The sequence below is a fragment of the Spodoptera frugiperda genome, chromosome 26, assembly GCF_023101765.2.
Source record: "Spodoptera frugiperda isolate SF20-4 chromosome 26, AGI-APGP_CSIRO_Sfru_2.0, whole genome shotgun sequence".
Lineage (NCBI taxonomy): Eukaryota > Metazoa > Arthropoda > Insecta > Lepidoptera > Noctuidae > Spodoptera > Spodoptera frugiperda.
The window spans coordinates 13,144,341-13,163,116 of record NC_064237.1 but is presented as its reverse complement, the minus strand read 5'-3'; the positions used below and the strand labels follow the sequence as shown (position 1 = coordinate 13,163,116).

General features: G+C 42.2%; 1 protein-coding gene across 17 annotated transcripts in view; it reads right to left on the bottom strand.

Moving 5' to 3' along the window:
- Nucleotides 1–18,776, bottom strand: part of LOC118264363 (dynein axonemal heavy chain 3) — a 52,193-nt gene that overhangs the window by 6,860 nt on the left and 26,557 nt on the right. For all 17 annotated transcript variants that reach the window (XM_050704840.1, XM_050704845.1, XM_050704846.1 and 14 more), the window contains 29 exons: nt 18,293–18,519; nt 17,131–17,311; nt 16,353–16,500; nt 15,623–15,711; nt 15,185–15,298; nt 14,584–14,709; nt 13,857–14,017; nt 13,243–13,386; nt 12,599–12,718; nt 12,181–12,346; nt 11,750–12,002; nt 11,376–11,502; nt 10,892–11,003; nt 10,315–10,428; nt 9,777–9,954; nt 9,134–9,238; nt 8,536–8,697; nt 7,995–8,181; nt 7,597–7,717; nt 5,281–5,448; nt 4,703–4,938; nt 4,215–4,398; nt 3,682–3,818; nt 3,163–3,300; nt 2,493–2,730; nt 1,935–2,142; nt 1,334–1,584; nt 829–986; nt 318–477 (listed from right to left, as the gene is read on the bottom strand). In XM_050704840.1, coding sequence (XP_050560797.1) covers nt 318–477; nt 829–986; nt 1,334–1,584; nt 1,935–2,142; nt 2,493–2,730; nt 3,163–3,300; nt 3,682–3,818; nt 4,215–4,398; nt 4,703–4,938; nt 5,281–5,448; nt 7,597–7,717; nt 7,995–8,181; nt 8,536–8,697; nt 9,134–9,238; nt 9,777–9,954; nt 10,315–10,428; nt 10,892–11,003; nt 11,376–11,502; nt 11,750–12,002; nt 12,181–12,346; nt 12,599–12,718; nt 13,243–13,386; nt 13,857–14,017; nt 14,584–14,709; nt 15,185–15,298; nt 15,623–15,711; nt 16,353–16,500; nt 17,131–17,311; nt 18,293–18,519 — 4,713 coding nt within the window. The remainder of the gene's footprint in view (nt 1–317; nt 478–828; nt 987–1,333; nt 1,585–1,934; nt 2,143–2,492; nt 2,731–3,162; nt 3,301–3,681; nt 3,819–4,214; nt 4,399–4,702; nt 4,939–5,280; nt 5,449–7,596; nt 7,718–7,994; nt 8,182–8,535; nt 8,698–9,133; nt 9,239–9,776; nt 9,955–10,314; nt 10,429–10,891; nt 11,004–11,375; nt 11,503–11,749; nt 12,003–12,180; nt 12,347–12,598; nt 12,719–13,242; nt 13,387–13,856; nt 14,018–14,583; nt 14,710–15,184; nt 15,299–15,622; nt 15,712–16,352; nt 16,501–17,130; nt 17,312–18,292; nt 18,520–18,776) is intronic.

Below are 18,776 nucleotides of genomic sequence, written 5' to 3'. Positions count from 1 at the left end.
ATAAGAACCCCCAATATCCCTGAATCGATCGTGGCTTTTAGCAATATAACTCATGACAAAAATCAACCTGATTCCAAAGATTTTGGATTGAGATTCATTTTTAATTTGTGCTTAAGACCGACTTTAGATATCCTATATTTATCTATACATATGTCTCTTATTATTTGGGAAAGGTAATGTTAATTTAACAAAAAGAGCTTTGAACACTCTCTGTCGTCTCCCCAGTCTCTTCTCGCCTTCTTAAGATTCTACAAAGATCATAATCATTTTAAGTCTGTATTTCACTATAAACCAGATTAAAATAAAAGTGTTAGTACCGCGGTAGTCTCGTTGTTATCCTTGGTGATGTCTGCGTTCTCGTGCAGGCCGAAGACCTCGGGGTTGGTGATCATGGGCAGCGCGCGGATGTGCTCCAGCACGGAGTTGTAGTCCATGCTCTTGGGCATGCGGTAGTCGCCGCTCGGGGAGAACGAGTACCTGGTATCAAACACACGATCGAAATAGCCAGATATTTTAACAGATTTGGCTATGTATGGCATCTTAAAGGGCCGTATAAATAAAGACAAATACCTTTTTTACAACATCACGCCTGTTATCCCCGATGGAGTAGGCAAATGTGACAATGGTGTACAATGTCCACGTACGTTTCACAATTTAAGCCCCATGGAATAGGGGGTGAGTCTATTGCCATATACCGAGCACTTTTCCAGATTCCGTGCTAATACTAAGAAATTTTCGAAAACCCGAAAAAAAACCAGTAAGACTTTACAAGTACTACAGACAACCCCTATTAAAAAGTATGCAATATAAGATTGAAGAACAACTCACTCGGGCACGGTAGTGACCTGATCGTTGTAGAAGATGGAGAGCAGCGACATGATGAGCCGGCGGTCCTTGTCGTCGGTGACGCGGCCGCCGTAGTTGCACTCCCCGGCCAAGTAGTTCAGCGCGTCGAACGGAGTCTCCGCGTAGTCCGTCAGGAACATCTGATAGCCACACGACACTTGTAGATAATCACATCATATGGTAATGCCATTGGAAAATATAACAGTAAGGATTATTCCCCAAATGGTCAAAGATACGGTCAACGGACATATATTTTGTGTAATAACTATCGTGACACATGGTTAATAAAATACTATATCTAATTGAGAAACGCTCTACTAGTTCCAAATTACGACAGGACTCTTATTCACGAGCGGAGTGTACAACTTCGAGAGACTAAACATAGAAACTAGAATTCAATAGTTGGGTTAAAAAAACATCTAAAAATCTGCAATAAACACCACTAGAACAAAATAAATCAGTAAATAACTACACTAGTAATTCGTACCTGCAGCTGCATAACACAGATCCTGAGGTCACTCTCGTTGAACTCGTACTGTATGTTCCAGCCGAGAGGTCCGAAGGCCCTCCTCTCCTGCACGATGGCGTGGAAGAAGCACAGCGCGTACAGCAGCCGGCGCCAGTCCTCCGTGCGCGGGCACGAGATGTAGAACTCGGGGTCGCAGATAGGGTCCGATATGTACGAGCGATATATGTTGTTCTTCAAACCTTTCGGTGCTTCGTTTGTCATTTTTACACCTAGGGAATAACGTCAGACGTATAGACGTAGTAGTATAGACGTAGTCATACGTAATTACAATAAATAAATCAGAGTGTTGGAGCATTTAGACGTGTAATAAAAAAAATTGATGATGGCCCCAGTACCTGTCGTACGTTGGCCTTAGTGCGAGTTTGCATTACATTGAATGAAAACAAAACGAGAGCGCTATCAGCGCTCTGATTGGCCGGATCTGCATCAACCAATAGAGAGCCGAACGCAGTCTCGTTTCGATCTAGTTAAACGTAAAACCAACTCGTACAAAGCCCTCAGTTTAAGTATCAATAAAATCAGGTAATCATCTTTTGACATTATATTAACTTATCCTTACCATTCTGCAAGACAGTAACAGGGAAGGAGGTGCTGGGGTATGACGTGAGCCAGCAGCGGAAGTTGGAGTGCGTGCTCTGCGGCACGATGACCTCGGCGCAGATCCGTTCCAGCTCGCCCATCCATGACGTCATCACGTGGCAGTTCTGCAGGACCACCCAGCCGCCCGTCACGATCGCTTTGGATATCATACCCGATGCTATCGGACCCTGGACGAGGAAAAATGTCATTATCATCACTAGATTCCATCCACTACTGCCTATACTTTCTGCCTGTCTTCCTGCCTTCCTGCCTGCCTGTTCTTCATGTTTCCATATAAAAATTCTGCAAGCTATTTTGCGAAAATCATCTTTAGCCAAGATTAAGGATTTTCTGAGAGATGGTCTGACACTAAAAGTACTTTCCAATTCATTTGATAGACTTATTTAGCCTCTCTTAAAAAGCAAAAACGTGACAGATATTTATTTTACTACATATGTAAAAGATAGATAAAAATAACTCACTTCTTATAACAATCAAGACACTGTACTATAACTAAAATACATTTCCAGCATGTCACCTGTCCTTGTCCAAGAGAGATAGTTTCGAAGGTGACGGCTTTCTTCTCCGTGGCGAACTTGACGAGCCCAGACATGGGGTCGGACCCTGGCGACAGGATGAAGATGAGGGGGGAGCAGCAGTTGCTGTCGTTGTACGACTTGTCCAGGTCGAAGGGGGGCGGCTCGATGTACGGCCGGCCCATCTCCTTCACCACGTACTGCTGCACTAGGGGGATCAGCTTGTCTGGACGGATGCATCTAGGTAGCCAGAGAGATGTAAGATTTATTGTACACATTATGAAAAATAAGAACCTGAGTAGGGCTCAATGGCGGCCTTATCGTTATAAGCAATGCATGAGGGTTCTTTTTTTTAACTAATACAAAGTAGTAATAAGTCAAAAAATACGTCTTAAGGCCACGGTGAAATAAGTTCAGTATTTGCGACATACAAAGCAACAAGGCGCACCATAAGTAGCAATAATAGTAGTTAACTGTCATGACTTATAAGCACAGTAGAACATAAAAGTAATCATGATTGATAAAATTAAACCATTAATCAATCAACTCCTATTAACTTAACTTTGCTACTCTAACTTAGCCCCTAGTAGTACCCTTGTTTAGATTCACTAGTGCCAACTGGTGAGAATAAAACACCAGTACAGTACAGTACAGTGTTAGTTCCTCTGGTACCTGAGCACGATGAGCTTGGGTATCCCCTCGAGCTGGTCGAAGGGCTCCGGCATGGGGTTCTCGTGCGGCGCCGACAGGTCGTAGAAACTCTTCCATTTGCCCACGTTCTTCTCGAAGTGGCTTTTGAAGTCTTTTAGCCTAAAATTAAAATCAAGAACACAATGGTTATTTAGTTTTGAGTGATAAGAGGAACAGCGAGGGATGTTCTGGAGGACATCATTCGAAGAAAATAATGGATTAGGATTTTATAGAAGCAGATTTTCATTATTTATAATTATCAGCCCACCACCATAAACATTTTTTTAATGTAGTACCCTATGATCTCTGTACTCTATGATCTCATGTATTATAGGTGCAAAATCAAACGCGCATCATACTCAGACCAAGAAAGACTATTTGTGGATCCCAGAAAGAGTTATTCGTGCAGGAATCAAAGCCACGAGACGTTAAGCAGCCACAGGTTGCCCAGGGAACTTAATCTAACCATGTCATAGTTTACAGAAACGACTAGATACTGACGCATTCAGGTTACTGCTCCTGACGACCTCGGACCAGGCCTTGTCAGACAGCCAGCCGGCCGCGGGGTTCTCGTACGGATTGTCCAGCGCCACTCCACCGGTCAGGAGGAACGCCACCAAGTCGTCGTCCAACTTACCCTGGTAGACGACACATAACATGTTACGTCCCTTTTTGTTATTAAGTTACCTTTTCAATAAGAGGGTGGGCAGGATGGGGTCCAAAATATTAATGGTGTGTATCTATTTCCAACATTGAAATGAAACCACTCTTATGAGTAAGCAGTGAAATTGTAAGTAAGCGTATCCTCAAATATGTGTCTATCTTTATATCCAACTAACAACGAGATAAAAAGAGGTTTATAATTTTGAGCTGCTATTACAGCAATTTTTATTATAACGTTTATTCGTAGGGAATACATACATTTATCTTATTACTAAAACACCCCAAACTGTGCAACAGTTTGTTGGCGAAAATATTTATGTGTGTTTCTACGTATTCGCATCTAAAGTCATCCATAAAACTATGACACCTACCTTAGACCTCAGTATACCGAGCGTGAGAACGAGAGAGAAGATCAGTTTGTCCTTCTCGAAGAGACTCCGGCAGACGTTGTCGTAGATACTCTTGGTGAAGAACGCGTTCAGGCCCTCCAGCCGCTCCGATAGCTCGTCAGACTTCGGGGAGTTTATTATAGCCTGGTTGTACAGGTTTATGAACCTGGGAATTATTGGTGAAATTATAATACTTTATACATATAGTTGTCAGACTTGTGCAAGTTGCGCATAGGTTTGCGCATTTATTTAGAGTGGTTGCGCAAATCTTGAGAAGCTCTAAATATTGTTTTGAGAACTGTAAAGGGCTAATCATTACCGTAATTAAAACATATTTCTCATGGATCTGTATGTCTGTACGCACAATTTTCTTAAAGCTCAAACTGTCAAATATTTAAATTTAACCCTATGGTACGTAATTATACGTCGGAAATTCACTATTAAGAGCAAAATAGTGTTAAATGACTCACCAAACCAATGAATACTGGTACATAGGATCAATATTAGCCAGGTCAGAGATACAGAAGAACAGCACGGAGCTGTGCTGCGACACAGGCACGTACAGGAGCCTGGCCTTGTCTATCTCGGCCTCCGTGATGGCGGCGGCCGCCTGCTTGGCCTCGATCTCGATGGAGAGCACCCTCGACGACGACAGGATCAGGTTCGCTGACTCGTCTTCTAGGATGTTGCCGGCTGATGATAGCACCTGGAACCAAGAGTGAGGGTCGTCGAGCACACTAAGGTAACTACACAATTGACGGAAATTGGGCAGCAGTGGTTTCTAATAAACATGATTATTATACTACAAAAGGATTTTGCTTGCCAATTGTGGTGATTATGGCTATGTAGAGGAGGCCCATAGTTCAGCAGTGGACTGTCACAGGCAGAGGCTTTAGTACGAGTTTGTTGTACGTTTACCGAGATCGAAACATTATCGCGTTTAGTTCTCAGATTGGTTGTTTCATTGGAGTAGGCCAATCAGCCCCGAACGCGGAACGTAAAACAAACTCATACTAAGCCCTCTGATATGTTGTTGTTTACACCTTACCTCCAGAATTTTATCCTCAATCTCCTTGAGCGTCCTCTTGTTGTGAGCACCTTCGACGATGAGCTGGTTCTTCTTCAGCTCCAGCTCAGGTCTGTCCTGCGCCACCACAATGCCCAGCAACTGGTCTTGTAGACCTTGTGGAGTTATCATGAAGTTCAGCAGGGTCACCTGTTAAATATAACCAGGAAATATTATATGTAGGTTACTGATTAAGATTAGCACGACGTTCGGTTGTTCGAATAGTCGCTAGCACGATTGTGGATGAAGAGGTTTCTGTTTCTATGCCCTGAAAATCCACTGTAATAATAATATAACCCACAATTGCTGAGTTTATGACTATACTATACTAACAACATAAGTTCACATTCAGTAAAATTTTTGAAAAAATTATTCTAAATCAGATGCAAAGATTTTTTAATAGAAATAAATTATTGCATGGTAACCAGTTTGGATTTACAAGGGGTCGTTCAACAACTGATGCCGGTGTTGAACTTCTTAATCAAGTATATGACGCGTGGGAGGACTCAGGGGACGCATTGGGTGTTTTTTGTGACTTATCCAAGGCGTTCGATTGTGTCCTTCATGAAACACTGATCAGGAAGCTATCCCATTATGGAGTGCGGGGCAACTCTCTGGACCTACTTATCTCTTACTTGAGTAATAGAATTCAGAGAGTTGAGATTAACGGGAAAATTTCTGCCGGGTCTGTTGTTAGGATGGGTGTTCCGCAGGGGTCAATTCTCGGTCCGTTTTTATTTCTTATTTATATTAATGACTTACCTTACCTTGTAAAGGATAACCATGGGATAGTACTGTTTGCTGATGATACCTCTTTATTATTTAAACTCAAACGTGGACAATTAGTCAGTGATCATGTAAATAGTGCTCTCTCAAAAATAGTACGCTGGTTTAGTGCCAATAACTTGCTACTTAATGAAACAAAAACTAAATGCATTAAATTCACAACACCAAATGTTAGGCATGTCAAAACCAGCGTGCTAATCAAGGGCGGGGAGTTGGACCCTGTAGATTCAGCTATCTTTTTAGGTATAACCCTAGACGCTAAGCTACAGTGGGCCCCACATATAGATAAGTTGTCGAAAAGGCTCAGCTCAGCAGCATATGCCGTTAAAAAAATTAGAAATTTAACTGATGTAAATACAGCGCGTCTAGTATACTTTAGTTATTTCCATAGTATCATGTCATATGGTATTCTCCTGTGGGGGAATGCTGCTGACATTCAGTCTGTCTTTGTGCTGCAGAAGCGAGCCATTCGATCAATTTATAATCTTAGTCCGAGACATTCTCTCAGGGAACTATTTAAAGAAATTAATATAATGACTGTTGCCTCTCAATATATCTATGAAAATATAGTGTATGCTCATAAAAACATAAAGTTATTTAAAAAGTACAGTGATATACACAATATCAACACTAGAAATAAAAATAAATATGTTGTTCCTACTACTAGACTTAAGAAAATAAGCGGTTCGTTTAGATGTCAATGTATACGCTTTTACAATAAAGTTCCCAGCCATATTCAAAGTTTAAACCTAGGTAAATTTAAAAATGTTATTAAAGAAAAACTTTGTAGTAAAGCTTTTTATAAAATAAAAGACTACTTGGAGGATAGTCAGGCTTGGGAATGAACTGCTATAATGTCCACACAGGTCTTGCTGACATGTTTGTAACATATAGTTACATTTTTTATACAATTTGACATAAACTTAATTTGACATTGTTTTATATTTTTTTTCCTTTTATATTTTTATATTTCCTTTTAAAATTGTTAGTTTGAGGACCGTGTGAGACTTTTGCTAGTCATTTTATTTTTAGTAAATTATATTCTGACAGTTTGAGCATTTGTGTGGCCTACCCAAATGTTCTTTTGGTTGGTGTTGTTCGTCGGATCATTCAGCAACAGCCGTCAGCTGAGCTGATTGTAAACTGACACATGCGTGCTGCCATCTGAACAGGTCCGCTCAAACTGCTGTGGTTCTTTCCTCAAAAGACCACTACAGAATCAACTTGCACGGTTCTCCGACATCTTTAATTGATTTTGTCTGGACTTTAAAAGAGACTATGACCTCTGAGTTTGTTTCGGCATTTCTTCTCAGAGTAGTCGGATAGGAAATGCCGGCCTCATCTAGTTATTTAAGAGATTGACGTGTAAAAGTGTTATTTTATAACCTATTTGCAAAATAAATATCATTTATCATTTATCATTTATCATAACCATTGTGAAAAGAGCGTTACTTTCAACACGACACACGCCACTGCCTACCTCCCTGGACAATATGATAGGGTCTGACTGACCTTGACAGCGACTTCAGGCAGGTAGTGAGGGTTGCTGAGCCTGGTGGTGATGTAGAACCTGAAGTTGTGGTTGTACTCCAGGATGTTGTCGCCCAGCTTCAAACAGTCCACTCCACCAGACCTGAGTGCAAAATAATTTTGTCAAACGAGGTTTTAGATCAGTACCCTTAGTACGAGTTTGCTTTACGTGTTACGAAATCGAAACGTGAACGCGCTCAGCGCTCTGATTGGCCAGGTCCAATGAACTATCCAATCAGAACGCCGAACGAGCTCTTTTTAAACATAGAAACTCATACTAAGCCCTCTGATCTTTACTTTTGCTCGTTACGAAAGAAGCCAAACCGAAAGCCTAATTCAACCAGACTTTAGCTTTATCTTCAAAGAATAAGTATCCTCACCTGAAGACATTCCTCAGCAGCACAGGTTCGAGCAGCGCGTCCAGCGTCTCCCGTATGTTCTCCAGCATGACGGGGAAGCCGAGCTGGATGGCGTTCTCCAGCACCCGGCCGTAGTTGGGGTCCGTCAGCTTGATCACCTTCAGCTGGTTCTCGCGCTCCATGTTCTTTACCCATTTGTTTGCTTGCTCTAGGTGCAGTACAAGAGTAAGAGAAATTGTAAGTTAGTAAAGATTACCTCGTAAATTGAAAGGAGGAGATCAAGAATTTTCAAGATTATGATTTGCGCCTGTAATTAATAAATAGTATAGAATTGAAATGGCGCCCGGACTTGACAAAAGGGTCACCCAAATTACATTGGCGACGTAACTTTATCTACCGAAAAGTGGATGTTGTTAGTTGTCTCATTGCTGCAACTGTAACTAACAACACTGATAATAATATTCTTCAATTGCCTTCGGAAAATAAAGGGCAAGGTATTACGATTTATGAACTCGTCAACTTACATCGCACCTGTAAAATAGAGTTTCAAGTTCCGCATTACCTTGCGGGTCTATCATGAGCGCCCAGCGGCGTGCCTTCATGACGATGATCCCGTTCTGTATGGAGTAGTTGTCCACGGGCAGCCCCGCTATGTTCCACACTCGGATCACGACCGGCTCGCCCAGCGTCGCGATCAGGGAGAACGTCTCCGAGCATGGGATTCCTGGGGAAATTAAGAGGCTGGTATTGAAAAACAAATAGAAATCTATGATGTAATAATTATAATTTAATACAGCTGATGAGAGACGACGTCCACTACGAGGCAGTCGCTTCAAGCTTTCTTATGCGAAACGCTAGGGAGTGGAATTCTTTGGCGGAGTCTGTATTTCCTGATGCGTATAACCTGCGTGTATCCAAAGCTTGAGTGAATAGGTTGCTTATGGGCAGACGTGCTCCATCGTAGGCCGCATCATCACTTACCATCAGGCGAGATAGCGGCCAAACGTCGACCCATCAAACGTAAAAAAAGTAATTAAAGTTGCAAGCTGATTGAAAAGCTGAAGCGGTGAACTATTAAAGAAGCCTCTCGATTTAGGTAAACAAGATGGAAACATGCCAATGGTGCCAATGACTAAGTTTAATTAAGAACTAAGACTTACTGAGTAGCCTAGCTCGCTTGTTCCATATCTGTACGATCTCGCCTCGGTAGTTGACAGTAAAGGGACCCAGGTATGCTATGCAGCCCGCAGACAGCAACACATCACCTGGAAATAATATATCAGTGAATATCTGCGTGAAACAATAGATACATATTGTAAGGTTACCTCAGACCTGTGTCACACCTAATTTTCCTCCCTCCCCCTGTCCCTAAAATCTGCCAACGCATTTGTGACTTTGTTTGTATTGCAGTTGTCTATGACCAACATTGCTTCCCATTTAGTACCGTCTTACCGTCTGCTCATTTATCCTAACAAAAAAATCTATAATAATGTGTTTCAAGCATCTCTGCCTGCACGGTTGGCGCGGTGGCTGGGTAACCGGCTGCCGCGCAACGTGTAGCGGGTTTGATTCCCGCACGGAGCAACTCTTTGTGTGATTCACAAATTGTTGTTTCTGGTCTGGGTGTCATGTGTATGTGAACTTGTATGTTTGTAAACCCACACAGGAGAAAATCCTAGTGAGGCAAAGTTTAAAAAAAAAGCCCTAAAGGGGGTAGCCCCTTCAGGGAATAACAGTACTGTTATTTTAAAGCTACAAAAGGCAATAAAACTAAGAACATTAGATCTTGTAACTAGTACCCACCGATAATATTGGACAGCAACTCCTGCAAGTCCCTGGCGAGGTCGGTCCACCGCGCCTTCTCCCCCCCAAGCCCCCCAATGAGCTGCTCGGCGCGCGTGAGCTTGGTGGAACACAGGTGTATCTCGTCCTCTAGGCCTTTCTTCTTGCGGGTCATCTCCGCGAACTCGTCGTTTAGGGTCTAGGAGTAAAAGTTGTTTTGAAATAGGTTCTAAAAATTTAAGTCTTGTGCGTGTGATACTGCTGAGTAACGAAGCTTTGCCTTTTAATTTCAGAGTCGCGTAGTATTACTGAACTTTAAATAGAAAAATATTTAGTTATAGAACTAAGAATGTACTTATTTTTGTGTCATTTTTATCGATTGAGCGCAAGATATTAATAGCAACGAAATAATGGGTTTTCATACCTAGTCGAATCAAGCTAAGTTGAGCAAGGTATTATTAAGATTTTCGGCAATTTCTATAATATAATAGGGTGATAACCCATGATGTTGGAGAGCTTTAATGATTCATAATGATATGTTGCAATTAGAATGAGTTACCTGCAGTTTGTCGAGTACGCCCTGTAGCTGCGCGCGCTTGGCGTTGAGCGTGTTCATCTGTTGCTGCAGCTCCGACTCCGCCTCGAACAGGGCCGCCTTCTTGGGGGCCACCACCTACACGGAACAAGGGCGAGAATGTCAATAATAGGGATCCATTTCAAATAGGTAACTACCACGTTAGTAATTAGTTGTTATACAGTTAGTAGAAACAGAATCACAATTAAACCAAATGAAATGTATCAGACGTAAATACTTAGAATTACGATTTATCTAACAAAAAAATCGAATCCTTTTTTAAATGTAAAAATTATTATTATTCTATAGATTTTTGCGCACTCCTTAGTATTTTTTTTTTAAATGGGACAAACCCGCCACACCCGCTGCAACTCCTGTGCACCAGGATCTACAGTAGATACAACCATGAAAACGCCGAAATACTGAAGACCGGCGCGTCGCAAGGACATGAATGTCTGTCTTGGATCCCGCAACGAAATAAATCAGCAATCAACGCACTCTTTAGTATTATGAAGATACAGTTAAAGTAATTGCAATAAAAGAGTGTAGTGAGGCTGGGTACCTTGATGACCCTGTCGTAGACGTCCATGGCGCGCACCCAGCGACACAGGCCCTCGCAGGCAGACGACACCTTCGCGATCACCGCGGGGTCGAAGTCTCGGTCCGGGATGTATCTGTTGACATTTATTTATGGAAACATACACGTACATCCAGTGCCGGCGTTAGGGGGGGGGCGAGATGGGCCGATGGCCCAGGGCGACAAATTCTGGGGGCGCCAATAAAATTAAAAACTACTACTAACACTTGATATTGCTTCCCTCAAGTGGGCGCCACATTATTTTCGCCCGGGGTGTCAGTGGCCCTTACGCCGGCATTGCGTACATCTAAACCACTTCTTAATTAAAAGTTACTTAGCGTGTGGGAGCAGCTAAATAAACGCCTGACTTGTACCTTTAACCTTTCGTTTGCCGTATTTAAGCAACCGAACCAAATCAAGTTCGTCAGTTGTAACTTGTATTTCAAACAATTTGTAGTTACGAAGGTACCTTTCTCTAATCCTCTTCATGACAGAGTTTGGTATGTTGTCTTTGTCGTAGTTCTTCAAGCTCTCGAGGAACTTCATGTCTCCCAGCATCTTCTGGGACGGACCCCAGTAGTCCTCGAAAGGTTTCCCTACACGATACCAAAGAAGATATTAATAGTAGATTGTAATGAAATAATAGGCAAATGGTATTACTATATTATGATGAACGGCCTTTATTAACTAGCTAGCTCCTTCCGCGCAGTTTCACTCGCTCTGCTCGGCTTCTATTGATCATAGCGTGATGTTTTATAATCTTTCTCGATAAATCCAACACAAAAATAAATATTTTACGGTAGTTTAGGCGTAAAGAAGAGACAGAAACGTGAGATAACTGACCATTAGCATCAACCTTCCTATCTCCCTTGATCCCCTTCATCACGCACACAGCTTCCATCACCAGCTTGACTCCTGACGGTGGGTTCTTCATGGACTTGACCAGGGTGATGTCGGCTGGTTTGAGGGTGTTCAGGGCGTCCAGGGCGGCTTCCAGAGCCGGCACAGCCTCGGCCAGGTCCGACTCACAGTCGTCTTTGATGGCCTGGGCTGCTGCGGCCGCTTCGTTGGCTAACGCTTCATCTGCACCTACTATCTGTTGTATAAAAAGAAAAAGTATAAGCAGATCTTTTTATAAAAAACAAATGTTACATGTACTAAATAAACATTATTTATAAGGCTATTAAACATATTTCTAATATACAACATTTCGAGGATGCCCGATAAGTTTCGAATAAAACAGGGGCTCTTATTAACGAGCTTGTAATAGATACCTCTTTCTGCTTCTCAACCACGACGGTATCCTGTTCTATCTTGATCATGAGCTTCTCAGTCTTGTCTGAGGTTTCCACCAGCAGTGGCTGCAAGTCCCTGAGGTTCTGCTGCATTACTGCCACCTGGCCTGCTGCGAAGTCTAGCTGTTCTAGACCGGTTTCATACCTGACGATGACAAGATAGACCAGGTCACTTTTAAAATGGGATTTTGTCCTGTTTCGTATTTTCTCCTGTACGTTTACTAGTTAACATGTCTTAATCAATGTATTTAGTTACGGTTCTAAGTGATAGTAAAAAGATATAAGCACGGAAAAGAGTTACCGTTTTGTTGCAACCAAATGTATCTTACTAGTATTTTATTAGCACACATTTGACATGTCTATAAAATTTGCAATAAATAATATAGAATAAGCTTGCCTGATCCTAGACATGGTGATCTGGTTAACTTTCAGAGCGTACAAGGACATGAACGCTTTGATCAGCTCCAAGTAACTGGTTGGTGTCACGTACACCATCCTCCTTTGTTCTTTGTAGAATCTGAAATCAAGAGAAGCGAATCTTTAAGAGATTGATTTTGTCAAGTAAAGGATCTCGAGCGAGATTCGACTATCTAAGAAGTATAAAGTTAATATAAAAATAAGTCGGGTTTTCCTTCCTGACGCTATAACTCCATAACCCACGAACCGATTTCCACGGTTTTGCATTCGTTGGAAAGGTCTCGGGCTCCGTGAGGTTTATAGCAAAGAAAATTCGGGAAAACTTCAAGAGAAAAGCAGGTAAACGGGAAAACCATTGGTGGCGAAACGTAGTTCGCCGAGTTAGCTAGTAGTTTTATATAAATGATAATGATAAATGATAAACGATATTTATTTCTGTAAATTCGTTATAAAATAACACTTTTACACGTCAATATTTCAAATAGCTAGATGAGGCCGGAAGCTAGAAAGTATGGAATCATGCCTCTATACAGACCCAAACCTCGGCTATTATAAATGTTCATGTAGAATATAGTGAATAATTGAATATACTAAAGCTAGTAATAGTAATGCAGTTTGGTGTACCGGTCGCTGAGCTGCACGACGGTGGTGTGGAAGAGCTGGCACATGTCGACGCAGGCCAGGCGCAGCTCGTCGTCCACGTCCTCCATCTCGAAGATGAACATGTGCGCCACGCGCTCCAGCGCGTCCGACGGCCACGCCGTGAACCTGCATACCGACACTCACTCAATGTCAGCTCGTATACTTCAGTCATGGTTTTAATATTTAAACTTATTCCTTGACACTAGCAGTGGCTTAGGTGTTTAACTTATTTTTATCTCTTTCTCTCTTTTTCAAAAGATATTGTGCTGTTCTGACAGTAAGGGTCGGTTCATATCTGACGGAACATGCGTCGCGTAACGCCAGAACAGACAAATGTATAGAAAAACAATTGACCGTTGATACGTCAGTACGGCCGATGATACGGTCGACGTATTTTACGTCAGATATGAACCGACCCTAAGTCATTTCAACTTACTAGCAGCGCCATGTTTCAATCTCGATATAAACAGTATCCAAAACAAAAAGAATTATTCAAATCGGACCAGTAGTTAAGAAGTCTAGTGCATTTAAACAAACATTTAAAATCTCCAGCTTTATATATCAAGTAATATAGATTAGTATAGTTGTGTTAGTACCAGTCGATGGTGGCGCAGTTGATGAGTGAGGGGAACATGCGCAGGCGGTTGCGGAACGAGTCCCCGATGGGGGACATGGACATGACGATGCGCAGGTTGGCCTTCACGCGCTCCACGTAGAACCCGAACATCGCCAGTGGAGTGGTTTCGATTTTTTTACCCTGCAATAAATAGTTGCTAGTGATTCAGAGATTTAAGGGCTTAGTACGAGTTTGTTTTACCTTTAACGAGATCGAAACGAGACTTGCGAGTTTGACGCTCTGATTGGTCGGCTCCAAAGAACCAACCAATCGGAGGACTAAATGCGGTAATATTTAAATCTCGTTAAACATAAAACAAACTTATACTAGTTTTTCATCAACAGCCTATAAGTGGCCACTGCTGACCAAAGGCCTATTCTTGCACGGAGGTTAGACCATTAATCATCAAGCTTGCTCAATGCAGGTTGGCGATTTCAAACTTAAAACTAGAAATTATAAGCTCAGGTTTCACGATCTTTTCCTTCACCGTTTGTCAGTGGTGTCTAAATAACCTTAGAAATCTGTTTACTGCGTTGTAATGAAAATAAAACAGTTACACTAACAATACAATAGATTTTTAGTTTTAATTTCGCTTATACCATATAATAAATCAGTTTTATTATTATCTATTCTATATAATGGTAGGTATCTCTTCTCTATCTATATATTATCTATTCTATACAATAAAACAGTGGGCAATAACTCACAGACTCCCGGACCGCCGTCTGCATCTTGTCGAGGATCTCGACCTTCTCGTCCATGCCGTACAGGTTGGGGATGTCGCCCGTGTTCAGCAGCATGTTGATGTCCTCCACCATGCCCTCGTACATTATCTGGGGGGTGAAGTGAGTGGAAGTTGTTGTGATGATGATACCATTCAGTCAAAGTCTTATTAAGATGTCAAAGTCAAAGTTAATATTATTTATGTTAGTTAGATCAGGAAGGCACTTTTGAACGTCAAACAAAATAATTAAAACGTGAGTCTATCGGTCAGTCTTCTAGATGCTCGTTCCAAAGTGTAGATTCCTATAGAGAAGAATGACCAAGAAACTCCTTAGGTTACTCTTTTTATGAAACGTTAAAGTAGTTTAACATTAGGCTGAGAACTGACGCGTTACTTATGTCCTTTTAATCGGAATTGGGGTAAATCCTTTGAAGGTAATTCTTCACGTTTGTTTTCTATGAAGCCGTGGTATTACTCCGGTTTAGCCGGCCCATTCTTGCCGAAACATGGCTCTCCCACACTTTGTATATAAAACTAAACCTTCAGCTTTATAACAAGGTTTTCATAAGCATCTGTATTGGTACCTGGTTATCAGCGAAGAGGAAGACGAGAGGCTTCCCAATGATGCCGGCTTTCATCAGCAACTTCCTGATGTCGTCGCGCCACTCGTTCACTCCGTACACTCGGGATATTTCTATCTGTTTGTACAATATTGAGGTTAAATTGATCATAAACACAGTGAATATTGTAAATGATAGTCGTACTTTACTATGTGGTGATATCAGAATAAAAGATTTTTTTCTTTTTTTGACCTGACTTTTTGACTCACTCCATGCAGTATTAATAAATAAAATTAGAGTGTCTGTTTGTGATATTAAAATAACCGGCTTTTACTACATGTATATGATTTTATTGGGAGGGATTTATTGGGAGGTAGCTACCTATAAGGTATACCTATAAGCTAACTATAAGGAGTAATAAGGAGTAACTTAGGCTACAATGAATGAGATGCATCTAGTGACCTGTATGACGTTCATCTCCAGTATGCTGGCAGCCAGCTTGACGGCACTGCTGCGGCCGCTGCCGCCCACGCCCACCAGCAGTAGGTTGCCTGGTATTCAACACATTATTATAATGTAGTTAGTTAGGTACTTTATTGTACTTGCTACCGATTATATTTAACTTTGAAGCATGTAGCGACTAATGATTGATGTTAATTTTACTACTTAAATCTCCTCAAAATCGACAACATACTTGTAACTCTTCTTAAGAAGCAGTTGTCCATGGGCGGTACTGATTGCTAACTATCAGGGGCTTTAGTACGAGTTTGCTGTATGTTTAACAAGATCGAAATGAGAGCACATTCGTTCGCTCTGATTGGGTAGTTCATTGGAGCCGGCCATTCACAGCTCGTTTCGGTCTGGTTGAACGTAAAACAAACTCGTACTAAGGCTTCAGGTCACTCATTCACTCGTTTGATTCAAATAATTTACTTTAATCTGATATTAATTTAATTCGATCTAGCCATGGAATGGCCGCCCATGGATCAATGTGTTATTAAAAATAATGTATAGTGTGTATGTACACCATACACACTATACATTATTTTGTTTCTCGAAAAGCAGTAGTAGGTACGGAGTGGTTTTTAGTCTGACACTCCCTCTCGTCTCCGCCTCGCCCAAGACGAGAGAAGTCATTGGATGATTTTCCCCACTTAAAAAAAAAGTGTAGGTTTAATAGAAATGAACTGACCATTATCCTGCAGCAGCACCCTGGTGCAGCGCGAGATGTGGTCGAGTGCGTAGCGGAACATGACCAGCGCCATCGGGGACGACGTCACCACGTTGTACTCCTCCAGGTAGTACTCCATCTTGGACGCCATGTCCTCCAAGCTCAGCACCTAGGGTCAAGGGTTGTGTTCAATTAAATACATGATTTATAGCTAACCGATTCCTGAACGAGTCCATTGTCGGCCATAGCTTAGGACGGAAATTAGGATTATTCTTTATTTCAGAGCCCACTCAATCCACAATATAATTCGGACGAGCATAGGGGTTTTCCTTTAAATACGTCTCACAGCCAAATGATGTATTCATGAATATGAGTCCCGATGTGACTTGAAACTAGTACAGCTCCAGCCATATCTTACTTCTTACTAAGATTATAAACGCGAAAGTTTATGACTTTGTGTGTATGTCTGTTACGCAACCACGTTAAAACGGCTTAAGGGATCAGAATGAAATCGAAATGAAACCGGCGTAAATTATAGTCTGAAATATCATATAGGCCACGTCTTATCCCACGGGATCAGTAGAAGAAGCTAGTACTTCAATATACCGGAGCTGCGATATACCTAGCGGGTTTACCAGGGCTCTGGTTTGAAAAGCAGGAGTAGGAACAGGATGGATTTTAATCAGTAAGAGTCTGACACTTCCTCTCACCTTGCCTAAGGCGAGAGAAGACACATTAAATGATTTTCGACCCCTTAAAAAAAGTAATTCAATATTAATTCAAGTTGTATTGTAATCACCTGGTCATAAATCTTGGGGTCGGCGTCAGGCTCCATGTAGTTCCCGAAGAAGATGTTGCAGGCGTGCCTGTTCCCGCACTTCTCCCCCTCGGGGATGTAGCCCATCTCCTGCAGCACGGCGTCCATGTGCACGCGGAAATTGTTGTACACTGCCTTGTATACCACGTCGTATAGCTTCTCACTGTTTGAGGTAACAATTTGATCTTTATTAATTATTATGTTATCGGCTTACTCATGTAATGTTTTGACGAGGAACTCGACTAGTTTCGGCAGTAGCCGAGCATGCTTGTAGCGCGGGCACGACTCACTTCCTCCGTTTCGACAAGGTCTCCGTACTAGCGAGGGAGAAATACTTCGTACCACGGAAAGTACGTGAGGCCATCGAAATAAGTCGTCGTCCCAACTTCAACAGAGACGGTGGCTGGGCATTACCTCCTGCCTGGAAGCCAAGTCTACAATCTGCGTCAGCCTACAATGTTGCGGGTCTGGAGTGTGACACAGTGAGCGCGGTATGCAGCACCGTCTTTGCGTCGACCCGAGAATCGAACCCAACACCTACGCAGCCGCCGGCGAACGAGTCTAACGAGCCAACAACGTCGCACGCGCCGTATAGTACGCGCGATTCCAGGCAGAGGGCGCGATGGGCGCGAAACTCGAGTCGCCAGTAGCAGCGTGACAATCGCCGCGTCGTGTGTCGCGGAATGCTGCTCATGAATATGAGCCTCTTGCATGGCTTGAAACTAGTCGAGTTCCTCGTCAAAACATTACGTGAGTAAGCCGATAACATAATAATTAATTTAGTATGTCTCACGAAAGTTACAATAAAATCATTGATGTTTATTGTAGAGAGATATAGGGTTCAAATTCAATCTACGTGTTTTTTATGACTTATGCGGATTGAGGATTTGAGAATTGAGGATGGCAACGCATGTGTTGTTTCACGCCAGTTTTCTGGAAGACCGTAGTGTCATTCTGGTCGAACTGTGTATAAGTGATGTTTATGCCCAAAGTTCGCCCACGGGAAAGCATAGTACGTAAGAGGTTGTGGTAACTCAAAAATCATGTGTTTATTTATTTTTTATTACAAGTGACGCCAATTTTATAATGACCATTGTGAATAACGTAAAAAAAAGTCAATAATAATCAAAAAATGAATCCTCACCGATCAGCATCATCAGCGAGTCTATCATAGAAGACTCGATAGGCCTCGTGTATCCACAGTATGACCAGCTTATTGAGGTCCTTCATATGCGTGGCCGGTACCAGGAGGATGCCCTTGATGACCCTGGCGAAGTCCCGCAGGTTGAACAGGTAGTGGCACTTGCTGGGCGTCGGCAGGAACTGCAGGGTCACTGCCTTGTATACCTCCATTGTTGCTGCTACTATCGCCTGTTACCAAACGTTACGGTGTAAAGCACATATAAAGTACATAGAAAACATCACAAACATCATTTATTCCCTGACCGATAGAAGTTAAATGTAATACTCGGGGAATCGGGGATTGAGCAGATTGGGAAGGGGGTGATGGGGTCTCCGATAACCTCACTCACACAACGAAACACAACGCAAGCGTAGTTTCACGTCGGCTTTCTGTGAGACCGTGGTATTACTCTGGTCGAGCCAGCCCATTCGTGCCGAAGCATGGC